Source organism: Brachypodium distachyon, chromosome 2 (genome assembly GCF_000005505.3).
Source record: "Brachypodium distachyon strain Bd21 chromosome 2, Brachypodium_distachyon_v3.0, whole genome shotgun sequence".
In the NCBI taxonomy this organism is placed as follows: domain Eukaryota; kingdom Viridiplantae; phylum Streptophyta; class Magnoliopsida; order Poales; family Poaceae; genus Brachypodium; species Brachypodium distachyon.
The window spans coordinates 16,515,611-16,534,507 of NC_016132.3; the positions used below are offsets into that span (position 1 = coordinate 16,515,611).

The following is an 18,897-nucleotide window of genomic DNA, read 5'->3' on the forward strand; positions in this document are numbered from 1 at the left end:
TCGTGAGTGAAGCTCGATGCTGTCTTTGGACATCTCAATCAACTCGGAGCCAGGAAACCGTTATTGACGTAGCAACCAGAAAAGTCGCCGGTCGGAGTCAGAAGATGCCGGCGACAGTGCTATGAGAAACAGACCCCCGTCCTGGAGAACAAGGCGACGCAAAGGGTTGGTGATCGTTCTAGATCCGGCCAGACAAACAGGAAATTAAGGGCACGGTGATGTACCTAGGGAAAGACCAGCGAGGCCAACGTCGGTGGCTACGCTGCCCCCGATGAACACTCCATCGTCGATGAGAAGACGGATTAGTTGTGTAGAGCATCGTGAGCTCGCCTATGGTTCTCTCCGACAACGGTTTGAGAACCGGTCAATCCTGAATAGATGTTGATCAAACTTCTTAAGATTTGACTAAGTTTATACGAACATCATCTTTAAATTAGTTTCATTAAATCTTTGTTATGATATACTCCCTCTAATCCTAAATTCTTAACTCAAATTTGTCCAAATATGAATGTATCTATTCTTAAAAGCGTTTAGATACATGTAATATTTCGACAACAATTTAGGATCGCAGGGAGCATATCTTTACAGTATACCTTTTTAAAAATTAATTATTTTTAAAAACTTGACCAAATTTGAAGTTTGACTTACGTTAAAGCTAGAACATCCTTTTACGGCTGGAATAGTTGAGAGGACAACAGTTGAACCTTTTTCCTTGTAACAATTCCCACCATTTCAAATGAGGCTGACTAATTCTACGGCTGCACTTTGCATGTACCCCCATTACGAAATTGTAATTTCTTGCTTCTAGGGAAGGAAATACGAGTCTTGAACTACGTACGAGACTAGCTACGGAGGTAGTCCTTCGTCTAGGATAGAAAGAAGAAATCACACGGAGAGAGAGGTGCACATTTTTCTTCCAAGAACTCACAGAGATACAGCTCACCGAGAACGTCCACAAAGCCCACGCTGATCCGTGACCTAAAACCCTGAAATATTCTCCTACGTACGTCCGGCGGTGCAATCGAGACATCTCGATCACTCTGCAAAATCTCTCTACGTATACGGGCGCGAGCACTAATCACCTCATTGAAACTCTGGCGGTAACCTTCTATAAATACTTCCCAGTTTGCAAACAATTAACCTTCACATCCAATCGCCGTTATCGCCCATATCTACAGCAAACAACATTCCAAAGAGTGAAAAAGAAGCATCCGCAACGTACGATCCTTTGGCCGCCATGAGGTCCTCAACCCATGTCGCCATCTTCCTCGCCGCGGCTCTCATGGCTCTAGCCGTGGCCTCCGTGCAGGGGCAGCGGGGGTCTGTCCGTGATACCCCGCCGCCATCTTCACAGCGGGCTCCGGCGGCGGCAATGGCGCGGGCTCCGGCTGCCGCCATGGCGCGGGCTCCGGCTCCCGCAGCGGCCATGGCGCGGGCTCCGGCTGCGGCCTTTACGCCGTCTCCGGCTGCGGGCATGGCGCGGCCTCCGGCTGCGGCCATGGCGCGGGCTCCGGCTGCGGCCTTGGCGCCGGCTCCGGCTGCCGCCATGGCGCCGCCGCCACCACCACAGCCGATGCGCCCTTGCCCGTCGGACGCTGGTGAGTTCGGAGCCTGCGTCAACCTGGGGATTGGCCGCGACAGGATGAACCCGGCGGACAGGGACCGGTGCTGCGGGCAGATCCGCGGGATGCCGAGCAACCAAGCTGCTGGCTGCCTCTGTGAGGCCGCGTTGGGCGTGCGCTTCGACGCCTTCAACGTCAACGCTGTCTTGGGCGTCTGCGGCATGGCTCGCGTCCCCGGCATCGTCGGCGTATGCTAAATGATACTCCTACTTGACCCCTGCTGCTTAGTGGCATGAATGCATGCATGTTTGCTGCTAGCTGCATGCATGCCCTGGTCTACTAAATAAAAAGGTTGCGATATGCGCACCGATGCACGTGTTGTGTTGGCTAGCTATAGCTGCTGGCCGGTCTATACGTACTAAATAAAGGAGGTTGTGAACTTGTGATATCGGATTATTGTTTGTGTTGTGTTAAGCCAGCCACATGGTGTGACTGACTATGATATCCATTTTGCTATATCTAAGTCAACAATTCTTGATCAAATGTTGGGTCAAAAGAAACAATATACGTCCTAATTTAAGGAATGGACGATGAAGTATAAATTACTAACGGCTAAACGTGGAACATTGTTTGCAGTATCTTTTCATTATGGTCACATTTGCAACAATACTCGCTCTATCATGGAACTCTTAATTAATTGGAAACAGTCGACGACTGCAAACGATCTTCCACGCATTCACAACCGTAGATCCAACTATCGGCGCATATATACAAATCACCTTACTCTATCATAAATAGTCTGTCCAGGCTTTGTCCAGAGGTTGGGCATCTCATAAAAGTTTTTTTTTAGGACACCTCAAAAGTCACAGGGTTCCTGCATTTCATTATAGAAAAATTAGAGTGTTGCCCAGTTTATTAGGGAAAACCGGCCAAAAACCAGATACAAGAGGACGAAACCCCTAACAGTCAACAGGAGGAACGACACAACGAACAAACGCTCCGCCTACATGCCAACACACCAACGGGAGAACCGAAGAAGAACCCCGCCATATCGAAGCACACATCGCCCCTCCACTGAGCAAGCCAGATCTAGCATGACTCCCCAGAGAGGGCCGAATGACCTTGACGGGCTCCAAAGGAGCACGGAAGAAGCATCGCCAGAGCCCTGCACCACCGAACCGCACTCGCTGCCACCGCACGAAGGGGAGAGAAACCAAATCCGCGAAGAGGAGCAGGTTTAGGCCGCCCTGACGCAGGAGGACGTGAGGCGCGCCTCGAGAACCCGGCATCATCCATTGCATCAGACCGCCTGAGGACCAACTCTTTCCGGGGCCGCCGCCCCAGCGTCCAGAACCTGACTACGCCCCGCGTAGCAACCACCTTGACCCCCTTCCGAGGTCGCCGCCTCGACATCCTTTCTCTGCTTGACTAAGACCAATCTGCGCCCCCACCAAGACGCGACCCGGGACCGCCGTCCCGGCATCCACCGCTGAAGCAACGCCGGCGAGAAGCCACACGAGCCACAGCCATACGCACGGGGAAGGGAGACGAACGACTGCACCAGATCTGCAGCCAGAAACGCCTCTGAGGAGCCCGTCGTCCGCCATCGAGGCTGGCAAGGCTGGCCGCCGGCCAGATCCGGCGCACAACCACTCGCCGGCGCCAGATCCGCGGCCGGACATGGCCACCAACGCCCGGCAGCATCGGGGCTCGTCGCCGCATCCGCCCGTCGGAAACCACGCCGCCGGGAGGTGCCGCTGCCTAGCCGCCCTGGCCTTCCCAGCGCCCCGCCCGGCCTACGCCTACACCACCACGCACCGCAGCAGGGAGCGCGCCAGCCGCCAACGAGAGGAGGCCGCCCCGCCGCCACCATCCCAGGGCATGCACGGCTTAGCCGGCACCCCCTCCGGTGACGGCGGCGCGAGGGAGAGGGCGAGGAGGCCCTAGGCCGGCGGCGGCTAGGGTTTCCCCTGTGTCGCCAGAGGAGGGCGACGCGGGGGCTGCCTTCCGTGCACTAAAAAAATAACACATACCCTCATAAAAGTGTTTTGTCAAGGCTTAAGGCTTTGTTCGCTGGACTCGAGCTGCTGATAGTAGCATCCTACTAAAGCACACCGAACCCTACATCAACGCTTGAGAGCCAGGGCCAGCCCGAACTTAATTGGGGCGCGCTCTTCTCCATGTCCTTGCTGTTGAACTCGATGGAGACGGTGATGAGAGACTTGGGACTCCACGCATGCTGGATGAGCACGCTTGCGATGCCGTTGCTGTTGAAACGCCCCTTCACCGTGTTCAGGCGGTCCAAAGCGATCTGCGTCCCGACGGTCAGGGTGTTCGCGCTGCTAGAGAAGCTGTGAGCAAGCTCAGCTCCAACAGCTGTGGCATTCTTCAGCTGCTGGTAGTAGGAAGCAGCCAGGGTGTCCCCCTGTATGAGTATCATGTACCTGCTGCGGCATTCCTTCACAAAGTTACGAAGCCCTTTCATCTTCATCGCATATGCAGCTTGCAGGCAGAGCAGAATTTGAACCTACAACTACGCTGCCCCTAAATTTTTGGTTATTTTTATTCACGTTACTCCTCATTAGTGAGTCCAGGTAAAAATTCATCTGAAAACTGTGTGGTTTACCTCATTATTTGAACCAAGAGAGAAGTGGAAAAAATAGAACAAAAGAGGGGGAAAACTTTGCAGCCTACGACGATGTTTTGGAATACAACCAGGCCAGTCTGCAATTGCCGCGCGGGAAAAAAATAAAACAAACTTTGCCGTAGAACCGGCCTACGGCAAGGCCTTCTCGTAATTTTGTCGTTGGCGTTTCTTTCCATGGGCCTTTTTTTTCGTTTTTGCCACAAGTTTTTTTTCCTTCGGCCCACTACAAGTGCCTCGAAATCTCACGGCGAAGCCGCGGGCAGACAACAAATCTTGTTTTTTCCGTAATGACTCTATGCGTCATGCTGGACTGCGTGACCTATGGCTAGCTACTAGAGGTGCAACACGGTGACTCTCAGGATACCTTGATCTTTCTTATTTCAAACAAATGAACTAGTTTTTCAAAAACTTGTGTCATTTTAAAACTTTAGTTCATTTGGTTGAACTAAGGAGCGTCAAAGATTAATCTGAGGGTCACAAAGTTGCAGCTCCACTAGCTACTAGGAAAACCCACTTTGGTGATGGGCCTTCACTAATGGGCATAGAAAACCCATGGGCGGTACATGTCAGTTTTTTTTTTACTCTAGCAAATGGTCTAGTTTCAACAAAAAAAAACATCACAAGGAGTAATATATAAGATGTTCTAAATTTGTGTTTAGTCAAACTTCTTCGAGTTTGTAGAAAAATCTATCAACATTTGAAACCCTAAAATAATTTGATTACATCCTTCATGATATATATCGTCATAGTATACAGGATGTTGTGAATGTTAATACATATTTACATGAACTTGATCAATTTAAAAAAGTTTGTCTTAGAACAAAGTTCGAACATTTTACATTTATAAGAACAGAGGTAGCAGCCGTCAAACTGCTGGTTGCTTGCTGTGACAAGGCATCCTTGTCTAGGACCAAACTGAACAAATAAGCAAACACATAAAAAATCGATTTAACGGTTGTCGCTTGAAATTAAGGTCCGTGTTACTCCCTCCGTTCTTAAATACTTTGCACTAAAACCACGACAAGTATTTAGGAACGGTGGGAGTACTAAAAAGAATTAACCACCAGTCGATCTACACCTAGGCAGGAAGAAAAACTTCGTCTAAAATTGAAGTAAAAGCATATTGGAGCGAGCATAAATTTTCTCCTCAGAACTTGAGATCACATGTCACAATTAATTGACGACCTATATTCTATGTACGGTCACATGCACGATCCGCCACAAAGACTTTGAGGCCACCCAAAACGTCCACAAGCTGCTTTAGTTGAAATATACATACCCCATTGCTCATAGGTCGGTCTACTTTCGCGAGCATTGATCTCACCACTTTGAAATTTGCGACCTTCTAAAAACGTGGCCTAATTGCTCCAAAAACAGCTTTGATTTGCATCATGGCTCCCTATAAATACCCGCATGCAGTTTGCACGATAAGGCATAGATCAAACATCTCCAACACCATCTCAAAGAAAGAAGCAGAAAACACAAGCGCGCTAGCTGCAATGGCCAGCAAAGCCATGGCGTCCTCCGCTCACATCCTCCTCCTCGCGGCGGCGGCTCTCCTGCAGCCTCTAGCCATGAGTAGTACCGCCGTGAAAGCCCAGCAGTGCACGTCGGACCTCGACGGGTTTCTGGCGTGCGGCGACTTCAGGAATGTCCCCGCTGCCCAGAAGACGCCGGTGGACCGGGAGAAGTGCTGCCGCCTGGTCAGCGGGACATCGAGCCAAAACGCCGCCGACTGCCTCTGTGCCAACTTCGCACGCGGCATAACTGACGACAACGATCAACTCAACTTCATCGTTGGCACGGTCTTGGAGGTCTGCGACAAGGATCCCGTCTCCAACCTCGATTGTTCTAGCAGGTCTACCTGAGTCACTGAGACCACGTATGTCATCGATCGGTGGATATGTATCACCTTAATGTTATAGCATAAATAATATGTGACCCTGCTTTGCGGCATGCATCCATGCAACGCATGATCGATTATCATGTTGGCTGCTGGCGGCCGGTCTACAAAATAAATAAAAGGATGTGATATCTAGTTAAGAGCTAACAGGGAGTGTTCGTGATTATTTTCTTCCATTTTTTTTCCAATTGGGAGGGGGGCATTGGCCCCCCTCTAACTTACACATAGCCGGGCAATGTCGCCTCAACACCTCGTCACGCTCGTGATCCAGTCAGACAACCTTTATGTGGCCGGCTTCGAGAACCGCGCTGGCGACTGTTTCGCGTTCCGAGCTAGGTGCGGATGCGACACTCCCGGCTCGACCGCCCTTAGTTTCACCGGGGATTAAGGGGTCGGCGGCCTTTTCAGCAGCGCCAGCCACAAGGGGTTGAGCAGCGTGCCAATCAATTGGGTGCAGGCGTACGCTAATGGCCTCCTCCTCGCAAACTAAGTCCGGTGCGGCACCCGATGCAACCGTGAAACCACCCTGGCCGAGGCAGAGAGGTTCCCCACCCTACGAGCGGGTTGCCATCGACGCCCTGACTCCACAAGCCATGAAGGAGGCGCTGACGATGGTTCGCCTAGTTGTGAACCGGAAGGAGCCATGATTTAAGATTGGAGGGGGGCAAATAGTGTAATTCAAGATTGGAGAGGGCGAATTAAGTACGAATGCTAGTTGTATGTTTCTGCGTTTTCTCGTAAAAAATCACTTCAAACATAATTTTGAAAGGGGGGCCAAGCCCCCCCCCCCCCCCCCCCCCCGCGTGCTTGGCACAGGTTCGCCACCAAAGAAGCACAAAAGGTCAGTCGGGAGATTCACGTCTACAACGCAAAAGACGCGCTGACCAAGATTCAGCCGCCCTTGCGCAGGACATCCTGCAGCTGGACCCACTGACGGTCCAGCACCTGCAGCCCTTGCTCCACGTCATTTCGAGCGGATGAATAAAATAAATCCACTTCTAGCGAAAGAACTTGGTTATGTGATACTCTTTGGCACTTACGCTCCCGAACCGTTCCGTGCGAACTAAGTTCTTGCAAGCAAATACGCATGGGCCCCACCTGAAATTATTTCCAATTACCTTATCTCTTCTTTCCAATCCAAATCCCTTCGTCTCTCTCGCTGCTGACCATCTCTCACCGAAGCGATGAGGCGGCCGACACGGAAGACAGGACACCAAGCCGGAGCCGGCGGCGACGAGTCGAGGCCGAGCTGAAGCCAGCGACGGCGCGGCGGGCCGTGTTGGCGAGGGCGGAAGGCGAGGCGGAGATCGAGCCGGAGCAGCGACGACGTGGCGGGCCGCGGCAGCGATGGCGGAGGCGAGGAGGTGACAAGCCAACGAGGTAAGTTCAGATGACCCTCACTTAGGGTTAGGGGGGAGGGGGGTGGCCGACGCCGGAGAAGATGATGTGCCTCCCATGCTTAGAGGGATGGCTGGGGCGGCGGAGGTGGCGGATGGAGCAGGGCAGCGCAGTAGCATGCCGGCCGCGGGTGGCAGGAGATAGCCGGTTGGCCTGTGGTGGGCGGTGGGTCAACGGCGGCAGCGACTTTCCTCCTTCACGGTGGCTGGTCAGAACGGCCACGTTCACACAGGTCGGACTTCGTCCGCGTGGCGCGGTCGTCCGCCAACTAGCCCTCCCCTATGTAGCCCTCCCCTATGTGATGATGAATGAACAGCTGGTTGTGTGATGATGAATGAGCTGTTAAATGCCAGTCGTATCAAAAGCTTCTGTGCAATTGACATATCCGGCGCATGATCAGATCTAGCGAGACTAAAAGAAAATGAGGAAACCCAAATGCTAGTAACTTGATGGCTTTCAGATCTCAAGGCGTGCCAATACGCCAGTCAACACCAAAAAAATACAACTAGTACGTGCCAAGCCACTCATGTAGAACGGAAACAAGCTAAATTAAGGGCAACGAATAAGTTTGTAGCATCACCAAAGGTTGGGCATCACATAAAAGTTTTTGTCCAGGCTTTCTTCGCTGGACTCTGAGCTGCTGAGAGCTAGCATCCTACTAAAGCATACCAAACCCCAAATCAAGGCTTGAGAGCCAGGGCCAGCCCAAACTTGGGGCTTTTCTCCATGGCCTTGGTGTCGAACTCGGTGGAGACGGTGACGAGAGAATTGGGCCTCCACGCATGCTGGATGAGCGCACTCGCGATGCCGTTGTTGTTGAAACGCCCCTTCACCGTGGTCAGGGGGTCCAGAGCATGCTGCGTCCCAATGGTCAGGGTGTTCGCGTTGCTCGAGAAGCTGTGAGCAAGCTCAGCTCCAACAGCCGTGGAACCCTTCACCTGCTGGTAGTAGGAAGCAGCCAGAGTGTCCCCCTTGTTGTTCCTGATTTTGCAAATTTAACAGCATCAACACCACATTTTAATACGTTAGTGAGGTGCAGAAGATGACAAAGCATCAAATCACGGCCGTACAGTAATCCTATCCCTCTTCAAAGCAATAAAACAGTCTAATTCAGACCGCCGAGGGACTTTTAAAAAGTAAACAGCATGTAAACTTACACCAAAGCGATGGAAGAAACAACTTACAGAACCACGGAAGCGGTAAGATCTTCATTAGTGAGGCTCACTCCAGCATTGTACTTGGTGAAGTCCCCAGAGGCGGTATCAAAAGCAACATCAGCACCAAAGGCGAGATCTTTAGTTCCAAGTACACCAGAAAGGTTAACCAGAGGGTTTGCATTCAGGCCAACACTGGCATTGATGCCAGCATGGGCGTGCAAGTATTGGAGTTCAGCCTGGAACCATGAGAAGGTATCAAACAGAATTCAGATAGAGCTCTAAATTTATCAAACTCCAAAAGTGGAAGTGAGAATACCTTTCCAGATGCTGACTTGTTGTACGGGATAGGAACGCACAACATTCCCTTCAAGCCTGGTGTGTATAGCTCAGGAACAGTGACAGTGGCTATTACCTGGTAGAATGGACAAACTATTGTTATTGCCACAGAAACAGCCACAACTTCAGGACATCCAACAACGGCGAAAGACATGGTAATAAACAAGTTACAAATACGAGGAAGGAGGACTAATGCAGAAAAGAACTTACACTTGATTCTGAAGTTACTTTCACGTCCACTGTCACATTCTTGCCCTTCAGCTGGCTCTGGATCTCACTAACAATTGCTTCATTTTTCTTTGTGCTTGCTGCAGTAATTGTCTACACAAGAATGAACTGAGCTTATTACAACATTTGAGAGATTTAAGTACACTGTTTCCATTAAAAAGATTGACAAAAAAATATTATCGTAGCAGCAGTAACTTAGAAAAGAGAAAAGTTGACCATAGTTTATTGGAAAAAGGTGGTAACACTACAGTCAATTCATTTCTTTATTCAAGACAGGATACAAAAAATTAATAGAACATAATTAACTGCATAAGATTTATATAGACTATATCATGGTAGAAGTTGCAGCATAAGAACATAACAGCTAAAAATATCAGGAAATTAAGGCTCGGTGATCAGTCATCAAACATAGAAGACCTGTAAGACCAATAGCACAAGGACATATGTATAAAGCTATACATAAAAGTGAAAGAGCACATCGTAAAGATCCATCTAAATAAATTTATGGACAACTAGTACGTACTTCATTGACAATCCAAGCAAACCTAATTGTAAGGAGCTATGTCGTAGGGATACGCACTCAGAACGAGGATACGCCAGATACTGCTTAGATATGCATGTCCTCAATTAGCCCTTTTTTGAATTTTAGAAAATAGAAAAAGGCTGAGGTATGCATGGGATGGTACCTCAGGGATACATACCAGGCCTGTTACACTTGATGGTGGCCCATTAGAAGGCATGCTCGCAAAGCTTTCTGCGGCAGCGCTTTTCCATTTTCTATGCATTTATACATATATACTCGCCGCATCCCCATAAGTGTACTTTTAGAAAGTGCAGTTTTCCCATATACCCATATTTGTATCCCAGTACCATGTAACATAGGTAAGGAGCACTAGATAGTTCAAGTCATTGCTGAATGCTGAAACAAATTAAACAAGCTGGCAACCAAGGGCTAACTTCAGTAGATATAGTCATATAGAGGCTATGTACCAACTATAGGCTCTCCAAAAGCTAGACTGATGTACATCCAAAAGGGATTTCCGGCTTTCTAGATAGTAGTGACTTGTAATACAACAATCGATAATAAGACAGGCACACACAGGGTTCAATCCCAAAGACCGAACCAGCTAGGGTAAACCAGGTAATTGTGGAATAAAATTAGCTTATAAATAGCATAAAATTTACCAAATCTGATCCAGGTACGAGACAATAAACCAAAAAATGCATTTATATCCATTGGACAAGCCAATCACTGCCAAGTGTCACACCACTCAACACCAAAACCTTGAGTGACAACTCACTGTTATATTGTCTTAAATCAGAATTAGAACCTATTTATCCCAACAACCACACAAAATCAGAACATAAAACAGTAAATCCGGCAACAATCACACCGCATGTCTGACATGAATCTTCCCTCGGAAACTAAAACCAGGACATAACAGCCACGGGCCATCCCAACTGACTATCCCCGCTTGTCCTAAACCCTAACCCGCCATTACCATAAGCCAGCAAGCTAATCGACGCAAAGGGAACAGCACAGCTCTACAGGACGGATCAGAACGAAGGGCATGAAGAGCGAACACTCACGGCTCCGTTGGCGGCGACGGTGGTGAGCGTGAACTTCTGGTCCGTCTGGTAGTCCTTGTACAGGAGATCTGCAAATCCCGCCCGGAAAAAACAAAACAACAACGAGCAGGTATTAGACAAAACCCCATGAACAACCGAAACAAAATGAAACAGAAGATTCCAGCATAGGGCGACGAGACGGGGTCCCGACCTCTGGACTTCTTCCCGATCTCGGTGTAGAGCCCGGGACCCGTGGAGGCCATGGCGAGGCGGCGGCGGCGAGAGGTGGGAGAAGAGGAATGTGCGATTTGGGGGCGGACCGGTGGAGAGCGTGCGAGGAGGCGGAGGCCGGGAAGGGGAGGGCTCTGGTTTTATCAGCGCCAGCAGGGGCCAGTGATGATTCGAGATGGACGGCCGAGATTTGTTACGGGTGGGTCGAGATTATCGTCGGACGGACCCCTCGGGGAGCTTCTTTTTCTTGAAGCGAAAGAAGCAGCTGTTGATGTGCGTCGTGGTGGTCTTCTTGGAGAAGGGGTTGATGAATAGGAGAATCCCATTTGGTCAAGAAAAAAAAGGAGGATCCTATTATCCTCTTTTCCTTTTTATTTCCGAGAACCTCTTCTGGGGTCGAGCTTTCTTGTAAAGGAGGTACGGAGTACTATGTGAAGTGTCTCGAGTATGCCTCAGTTATTTCTCTCAGGGGATCAAATGTGGTTTACCACAAATTTTGTTGGTGATATCGAGATTTTGTGAACAAGATGAAAACATAGGCCATGTTTAGAGAAGTTGGAACGTAGAAATACAAAACACAGAAACAGGAAAATACATAAGAATATGATGAAGTGTAAAGTGAAAACACACATGTTTTTAAAACATAGTACGGAGTAGGAATTAAAACAGAGGATGAACACAATTAGTCTAGGAAAATGGAAAACATACAGGTTTTTAAAACATAGTAGGAAATGTTTTGTCAGCGCTGCTAATACAATAGTTTAGGGTACGGTATTAGCACACGAGGGCATGGATGGCAGTACGGCACTCAGTGCTAGTTAAAACATCAGCAAACACATGCAGTCTACAGGCACACATAACACTGAAACTAAAGCAGGGAGACAACCAAATATGTCATGGGATAACCAACCAAACGGGGCAAGATTGACAGATTGTTCAACCCAAAGTGCTCACTAACATCAGCATCTCTCAGCTCGCTCGCTTAATAAAGCAGGGGTGTCTATCTCAGGGTGGGGGAACCAAAACAAACCAGGCGGAACACACTTCAGCTATACAAGACCCAAGACAGCAAAGGCGGGACGTCGCAAAACCCTATAAATAAGTCAAACTCGACACCAGGTGATACCACAACAAATTAAGCTGGTCCCTTGTCGCAGCAGAAGCGAGAACATTTTTACATCAGAAGCAAAACAACCGGAGCAAATCCACCGTCCACCCAGAAGTCGCCATGCTACTCAAATGGAGGAATTTTTTGGTGTTCGATGATCAGTAGATGTCTTCAGCGTCTCCACTCGGCTTTCATTGGTCTCTCTGCAGATGATTTCGCAGTACAAGGCAGGTTAAACTGGAGTGAGTAACATACCAATATGATACAGTCATATTCTCTGATATGAAAAACAGATAAATAAATATGGTTTGGCTTTACGTCCAAATGATAAATTTCATTTGACAACTTATTAATTGGAAACTTGACCTGATTCAGAAAAATGGGACACATGCTATTCATGGTTCTGAGTGTACTTGCATAAGCAAATTCTGAGTGATTTTACGCATCAGTTCAGTTGGTTTGTCTGATTAGTGATTACTCTAGTGGAACTAAATAGACAAGATAGTCATTTAGCCGATTGCTTTCGATAGGCTAACATAAAAGGATAGACATCAAAGCAACAAAAAGGCATGGAATAGCTCGTTTCATTTTGAATTAAGGCATAAAAGGCAACAGGATATGACACACAGTAATATAATGAGATTTTGGCTTCTACTAATAACAACCTTATCAATACACGGTTACTTTGAAATGGCTGAAAACAATTCATGCATACTGAAGATAAGAAATTCAACCAAACAATATGACAAGGCATGAAATAGAGTTATCAATGTGTATTTGAAGATCACTTACCACTTGCGTCTCTTGATGACAGCATAGACTTGTCGCCTTTCACTCCCTCTTTGCTACCAGAATGGGCTGGCCTTTGTGTACGCGGCGAGTGTGAGTTCTGCTTACCATTGGCAGGGGAAGGGAGAGAATGGCGACGTGTGTAGACAGTTTTTTCTGCTGAATCAGCACTGAGTCTAGGTGAAATCTGACCTCGCAGTTTCGCCTTTGCAGATTTTGTTGCAGCCATGTAGCTTGGCACAGATGGAGAGTTTTTGGAGCCGTTTTCTGGATATTCTGGCTTGGTTGAGAATGAAGACCTCCTATTGCCACTTTTAAGGCTTTCGGTAGAAAGAGGTTCTTCTCTGGATCTCGGTTCAATGTCATTCACTAAAGCATTTTCTTCATTATCAATGTCTTGCAGCGGCATAACTTCAGCTGTTGTAGTTACAACTGTCAGCTCACCAGCTTTCTCTTCAGTTGTGACTGGATATGAAGTAACTTCCAGTTGCGTGAGATCAGGTACCGGAATATCCATCTTTGCATTCTCCAATAGATCACCATTGTAAGGTTCTTGAATCTCAGGATAAACTGGAACTTCCTGTGCAGTCCGTACTGGTTTCTCAAATTGGACCTCAGGATAGTCAGAGATCTCAGTTGCAGGACTAGATACCTTTGAGGCTTCTGCCATGGAATTAGTAACCTTCCTAAGGCTACGTTTAACCTTCTCGAGTTCAGTTAACTGGCTATCAGGCACTGAATCGGCAGGAATACTAGTGAATTTCCTTTGGTTCCGCCTTGGTTTTTCAGTTTCCAACGGCATGTTTGTTGGTGCAGGCTCAACTGACATTGCAGAACTCTTCCGAGCATTGCGTTTCAATTTCCCTGACTCTGTTTCCATAGCATAGCTGGCCTTCCTTGTCTGTGCTTTGGCATCAGAGGCAGCAGATCTCTTTGGTTGGTAAACAGGCTTCCAGACACGACTTATGGTCCATCTCTCTAACCAGTTGAATGCTGAATTCGGATCCCTCTCATCATACTGAAAGTGAAGAGCCTCTACCAGAATTGGGGAAGCTAGAAGCTACAACAGATACAAAGGAAAAAAGTTAACTCAGGGCATCAAGAAAATATTCGCAGACAAATAGCAAATGGGCTAATAAGAGGATGGCATGTATTTTGTAAATTAATGAACATAAAGACCAAACAACAGGGTCAAGATATATTGCTCTAATTCAAGCCTTCAGGTAACTATATAGCAAAACAGAAGCATTTTTACCTTTCGAGCAAATGCATTTGAAGCTAACCTCTCCTTCCATGCATCCGGTTTAGCACCCTGGGAAAAGGCAAGAATTGTATATTTACATTTCAGTTAAGATGCCAAGCAGAAGTTCAGTCTTTGATCTTTCAGTTTGGACCAACATTAAATACAATTGAAAAAACGAAGCATTAAAAGAATTCAATAGCCTGACCAAACTGTTCACAATTTGTATTTAGCGTGACTGCTTGATTAAATCTAATCAGAAGGTACGGGCATTTAAAGATACGGAAACATCCATGTCAGCTTCACCATAGATTCCAATGTAGGAATTGTAGGTTTATTTTCTATGCAATAGCAACAAAGAGAAATCCTCAGTGCCGACAAGAAGTGTAACAAAGTCCCTAAGTTATGGCACAACTGAATAAAGGATGTAGCCATCTCGCGACATGAGGAGATTAACGAGTAACAAAACTACAGGAATGAGCAATACACAACTTTTGATGCGCCTGTACTTCGTAACTTACAAATCATCCTCTCAGAGACATAGGAAAGAACTAATTGAAAGCTACTCAACTGCTTTCTTCAATAAGCACCTAGAGCATTCACCTATTAATATGTAATGTCAAAAACTGCAGCATTTTACTGTTACAATAATTAGGTAAACTTAACATTTGCATCTGCAGCAACCAATTACCAAATCTTCAGAGAATTTTTTTGACATGACACTTCAAGGAGGATCATGCCAATCTATCAACTAAGGCCCTGTTATGTTAGGCTTTACTTGTGGCTTTTGTTTTTGGCTTAAAAGCCAAAAAAGCACATATTTATATGTTCTTGGCTTTGGCTTTTGACTCTTGACTTGATATTGTTAAATGTTGGTATAAGCAAAACACTTATAAGCCAAAAGTCAAAAGCCACACTTCAAGGAGGATCATGCCAATCTATCAACTAAGTTCTCAAAGGGCTTGAATAGCCTTGATGAAAACTTATTTGTCTTTAGTTTAACTATGCCTCACATCTAGCTTTCCTCATCATGATACGTACTGATAAAATCATGAATATGCATACTCAATAAGACTATAATAGCGATATAAATAAAGAAAACACTCAGTACCATTACGATCAATAATATATCAGGTCTTGAATGGCATAGGATGAGCAAGGAATTTACCATGGAATTCTGCTGAACAAGATTCCATCTGAATTGAACGGCGTCACTAGAAAGTCTGACATTTCTACCACGAACGACAGCTTGGAACTTCACAATCAACCATGTTGCACGAAGAGTTGAAGCAGCTTGCCTCCTTACAAGATGTCCACGGATAAGTGCCTGAAGTCTTATGATTCCTTTCAATGCACGGAATGCCCGACGTGCCTGGACCATATCATGCTAAATTTAGCATGGTTCTAAAGCAAGACAAACAGAGTGGCTATGGCAACAATAAATATTTTAGTAGCTTCTAAGGCAAGTTAGGAGGTAAAGTGATTATGTACATATACAGCATTTTCAATAAATAGGAACACTGATGCATCATAAATAATCAATTAATCACAGAGGTGCTAAACAATATAATTTGTTTCCTTTTTAGTAACACTTAAGATGTATGAAAAAGGAATTCGGAATCAAGATAAGCTGGAGCAAGCATATAGAAACAGAATAAGCATTACCAGGTAGCCTCGGAAGGCAGCCTGTGCCTTGACAGCTGCTTGTTCTTCCCTCAACCTCTCCGGGTCATTGGACAGCACATCAGACCCAACAGTGCTCTGCTTCTCCAAATCCTGATTCACATCAGGCACCACCACTTCACCTTGCAAGCTGGAATTCTCAGCCTTTCTCACCTCCGGCACAGTGTCATTGTTGTGGGGGGTAACAAGCACCGGCTCCGAGATCACCGGGGAGCTCTCCGAAAACACTGGGTCCTTCCCGGTGGCAGCATACCCTCGGTTACCAGGTGCCTTCTACATATGGAAAAAACAAAGGCATCAATCGCAATAAACAGATCTCGGTTCTACCATTCCCTAGTTGCAATTGCAGAAACCGACTCCAGGGTCTCCTCAGAAAATTCAATTTGTACGAAAATATCAAAACAAGGGTGAAATTAACATACCGATAAATCCTTTCCCTTGGTGGAGCCAGACTTGGACGTCTTCTTCCCGAAGAGCACGGACTTGAGCCACTTCGCCGGAGACTTCCCCATCGGAGCTCTAGACCGCCGCGGCGCCGGAGGTTTCGAAGCCTGCAGCAAACGAACCGCCGTGCGCGTCAGTGCACAGATCTACACTGAGACCAACTATATATTCCCTACAGAAAAAGGAAATTTGGGAAATAATAAAACCCAAAAAATATAAATTATTCAGGAACCCAAGCATCCACCTAAACCAAGATCGCTATCACGGTCCCAGCGAAAGCAACCAAAGCAACGGATCAAACTAAGCACGTCCCACAAAAAAAAAAGGAAAGGGAGTGGGAAAAGATCCGCGTTTCCAGCAGCTCGCAGCAAACCTCGCCCCCGAATGCAGCAACAGGACCGGAGCCTCAAATCCAACCGACACCAAAAAGCTTTCGAAAAAAGCACGAAACGGCCTGCCCTAGAGCACAGATCTAGGCGGCGGCGGCTACGGGAGGCGGCAGCGCTGGATCTGGGGGGTGTCGGCGGCGCACTCACCGGAGGACGACGACGAGCTGCAGGCCAGGCGGATGCGGCGGCGCAGAACCCTAGCTCCGGAGTTTCCTCTCTCTCTCTGTTTCTCCCGACGCTACGCCTCCATTCCAGGGAGAGGAAGCCAAACGAGTGGGGCGAGGGTGCTACTACTACTGGGACTGGTAGTGTGGCAGAGCAGCGCACAAGGTGACGGCGGTAGGAAGAAAGAAAAAGAGCAGGCGAAAACAAAAAGAAAACAAGAGAGGAGAAAAAAAATCAGAAGAAATAAAAATGCGAGCGCGAGTAGCCACTAGCCCACACTAGCCAGCGGAGTGTGTGAGAGAGACTGAGAGTGAGTGAGCCAACTTTGTGGGGCGCAGCGTACAGACGAAAAAAACTTCTCGTCAATGCCATGTGTGGCCCACCGGTACAGCTGCTAGTAGATGACATGCGGGCCAGGGCGAGCGTGGCGCGGCACGTCGGTGGGGCGTTTCCGCTTCAAGGGGGTGCGGTGAAGTTTTAAATCGCCCTTCCGCGGTGAAAAAGAGAGTGGGGCCAGGTGGTGTGGGACCAGGAGACTGAGAGGCCCCACATGTCCGTTGCTCAGAGGTAGGTCCGCGGCTGTTTTCCTTTTATTCGCAGGGGAGAAGAAAAGGTGGATGAGAATGGGAGTCGTCTGTATTTTCTCACCGGCTAGCTGTCAGTCCCGGCGGGCCGGACCCACCCGGCAGAGGGATGGGAACCGGCGGAGGACCACATGTCATGTACGTACCATGTGCGGCGGGTGAGGGCGGGGAGGCGCGGCATGTGCGGTAATTAAAACTGTTAAGCTGAAATTGACGTGCGATTGATTGAGGACTGTTTGGGGTTTTCCACTCTCCATCCAGCTCACGATGATTTGGTCTTTGCCTTTGCATCTGAACGGACTTCTCTCCGAACGGAACGCGGGGATGGGAAAACGCAACTGATTTTGCCCGGTTTCTATCGTGTCAATCGGCCTCTTTGAAATCGGGAAATGAAAAACGATCACAACTATTTGCTTCCGTTACTAAATACTCGTGGCTGTTTTAGTGCTAGTAAAATAGAAGTGCACGTGGATCTTGGGGACGTCAGCAGCGGAGCAGGCGACGGTGTGCGCGCTCGAGTGCCCCGACGACGCGCGTGCGGTACGTACCCCGTACCAGGGGCCCCGCGTGCGTACGCATGCAGCTAGCTGCCCAGCCGTGGAAGCAAGCGAAGCAAAGTTTTCCATTTTAGACCTCAAGCTTGTAGTTATAGACCAAGTGTAAAACAAAAAATACTTTTGAATCCCTCAAATCAGCACCATGACTTATTTATCGCGTTCAACCCCGACTTTCGGAAAAAAAACTGTTTGAGAGAGCGGGACAGCTGACAAGAGATGCAAATCTTGGGGCTTTTATCCAAAAACCCATTAAACTAGAAGATAACTTAGATTGTGATAATTTTAGTACAAAGATATTACAAAAAAATATAGATGCATCGTTTTCTTCAACGCCACGTACACGCGGACGTCGATACAGCCATGCGCATGCGCATGCGCAAGCGGACGGGCCATTTCACACGTGCTCGGAAAAAATGGAGTTAAAAATAGAAAAGGATAAATCATCACGGTGTCCAAGTAAGACGTGACAAATGATCAATAACATACTATTACATGACATGTAATTCATTGCCAAGCAAGACGGGACATATGATCAAATTCTCCACACGCAGATATAAAACTTTTAAATAATAATATGTAACTTAGTCTAATTATAGGCGACGAATCTGGGTAGTAATAAGCCGAACTGAATTAGTCGACAAATCCCAAATTATAACTACTATGTCTGCAATCCCGTTCTACCAAATAGTATTTGATTCTCTAAGGTTGATGTTAGACGGAATTAACAAGGACAGAGTGCTGACTTCAAGGATTAAAAACTTAGGATTCATTTCAGACTTAGCCTACTAAATCAAGGTTTAATACGGAGTTTACTCTTTTCTTTACGGTCGTTCCTTCCTTCCATAGTTCCATCCACGGCGCGCTATAGCTACACGTGCACGTACCGCGTGGGTCGATGGATCTGTCA

At 47.5% G+C, this 18,897-nt stretch overlaps 4 protein-coding genes across 5 annotated transcripts; 1 reads left to right on the plus strand and 3 right to left on the minus strand.

The window, feature by feature from the left end:
• The first annotated feature begins 1,237 nt into the window (after positions 1-1,237).
• On the plus strand, positions 1,238-1,819 carry LOC104583114 (nischarin). Its single transcript, XM_010234848.1, has one exon. It carries the CDS (start codon positions 1,238-1,240, stop codon positions 1,817-1,819), a length of 582 nt encoding a protein of 193 aa, XP_010233150.1.
• Positions 1,820-3,666: 1,847 nt separating this feature from the next.
• LOC104583115 (mitochondrial outer membrane protein porin 2) lies at positions 3,667-4,053 on the minus strand. The gene has a single exon (XM_010234849.1). It carries the CDS (start codon positions 4,051-4,053, stop codon positions 3,667-3,669), a length of 387 nt encoding a protein of 128 aa, XP_010233151.1.
• Positions 4,054-7,946: 3,893 nt separating this feature from the next.
• Positions 7,947-11,289, minus strand: LOC100832446 (mitochondrial outer membrane protein porin 2). Its single transcript, XM_003567967.3, has 6 exons — positions 11,012-11,289; positions 10,822-10,889; positions 9,214-9,324; positions 8,984-9,079; positions 8,695-8,903; positions 7,947-8,491 (listed from the first exon to the last, which is right to left on the minus strand). Exons 1-6 carry the CDS (start codon positions 11,061-11,063, stop codon positions 8,191-8,193), a joined length of 837 nt encoding a protein of 278 aa, XP_003568015.1. The 5' UTR covers positions 11,064-11,289; the 3' UTR covers positions 7,947-8,190.
• Positions 11,290-11,900: 611 nt separating this feature from the next.
• LOC100832763 (protein IQ-DOMAIN 31) lies at positions 11,901-17,029 on the minus strand. Of its 2 annotated transcripts, none has more exons than XM_010232806.3 (7): positions 16,832-17,029; positions 16,274-16,402; positions 15,834-16,121; positions 15,337-15,540; positions 14,184-14,240; positions 12,932-13,988; positions 11,901-12,342 (listed from the first exon to the last, which is right to left on the minus strand). In XM_010232806.3, exons 2-7 carry the CDS (start codon positions 16,361-16,363, stop codon positions 12,311-12,313), a joined length of 1,728 nt encoding a protein of 575 aa, XP_010231108.1. In that variant the 5' UTR covers positions 16,364-16,402; positions 16,832-17,029; the 3' UTR covers positions 11,901-12,310. The 2 variants fall into 2 exon arrangements, with proteins under 2 accessions (XP_010231108.1, XP_010231107.1); XM_010232805.3 differs by having other exon boundaries at positions 15,834-16,124.
• Between the last annotated feature and the right edge of the window lie 1,868 nt (positions 17,030-18,897).

Coding starts and splice junctions, on each gene's coding strand:
- LOC104583115 (XM_010234849.1), bottom strand. CDS start 4,053: ATGAAGATGAAAGGGCTTCGTAACTTTGTGAAGGAATGCCGCAGCAGG.
- LOC100832446 (XM_003567967.3), bottom strand. CDS start 11,063: ATGGCCTCCACGGGTCCCGGGCTCTACACCGAGATCGGGAAGAAGTCC. Junction 9,080..9,213: donor AAGTAACTTCAGAATCAAGT/GTAAGTTCTTTT, acceptor CCATTCTACCAG/GTAATAGCCACTGTCACTGT. Junction 8,492..8,694: donor CTTACCGCTTCCGTGGTTCT/GTAAGTTGTTTC, acceptor TTGCAAAATCAG/GAACAACAAGGGGGACACTC.
- LOC104583114 (XM_010234848.1), top strand. CDS start 1,238: ATGAGGTCCTCAACCCATGTCGCCATCTTCCTCGCCGCGGCTCTCATG.
- LOC100832763 (XM_010232805.3), bottom strand. CDS start 16,363: ATGGGGAAGTCTCCGGCGAAGTGGCTCAAGTCCGTGCTCTTCGGGAAG. Junction 16,125..16,273: donor CCAAGGGAAAGGATTTATCG/GTATGTTAATTT, acceptor TTCCATATGTAG/AAGGCACCTGGTAACCGAGG. Junction 15,541..15,833: donor CTGCCTTCCGAGGCTACCTG/GTAATGCTTATT, acceptor GATATGGTCCAG/GCACGTCGGGCATTCCGTGC.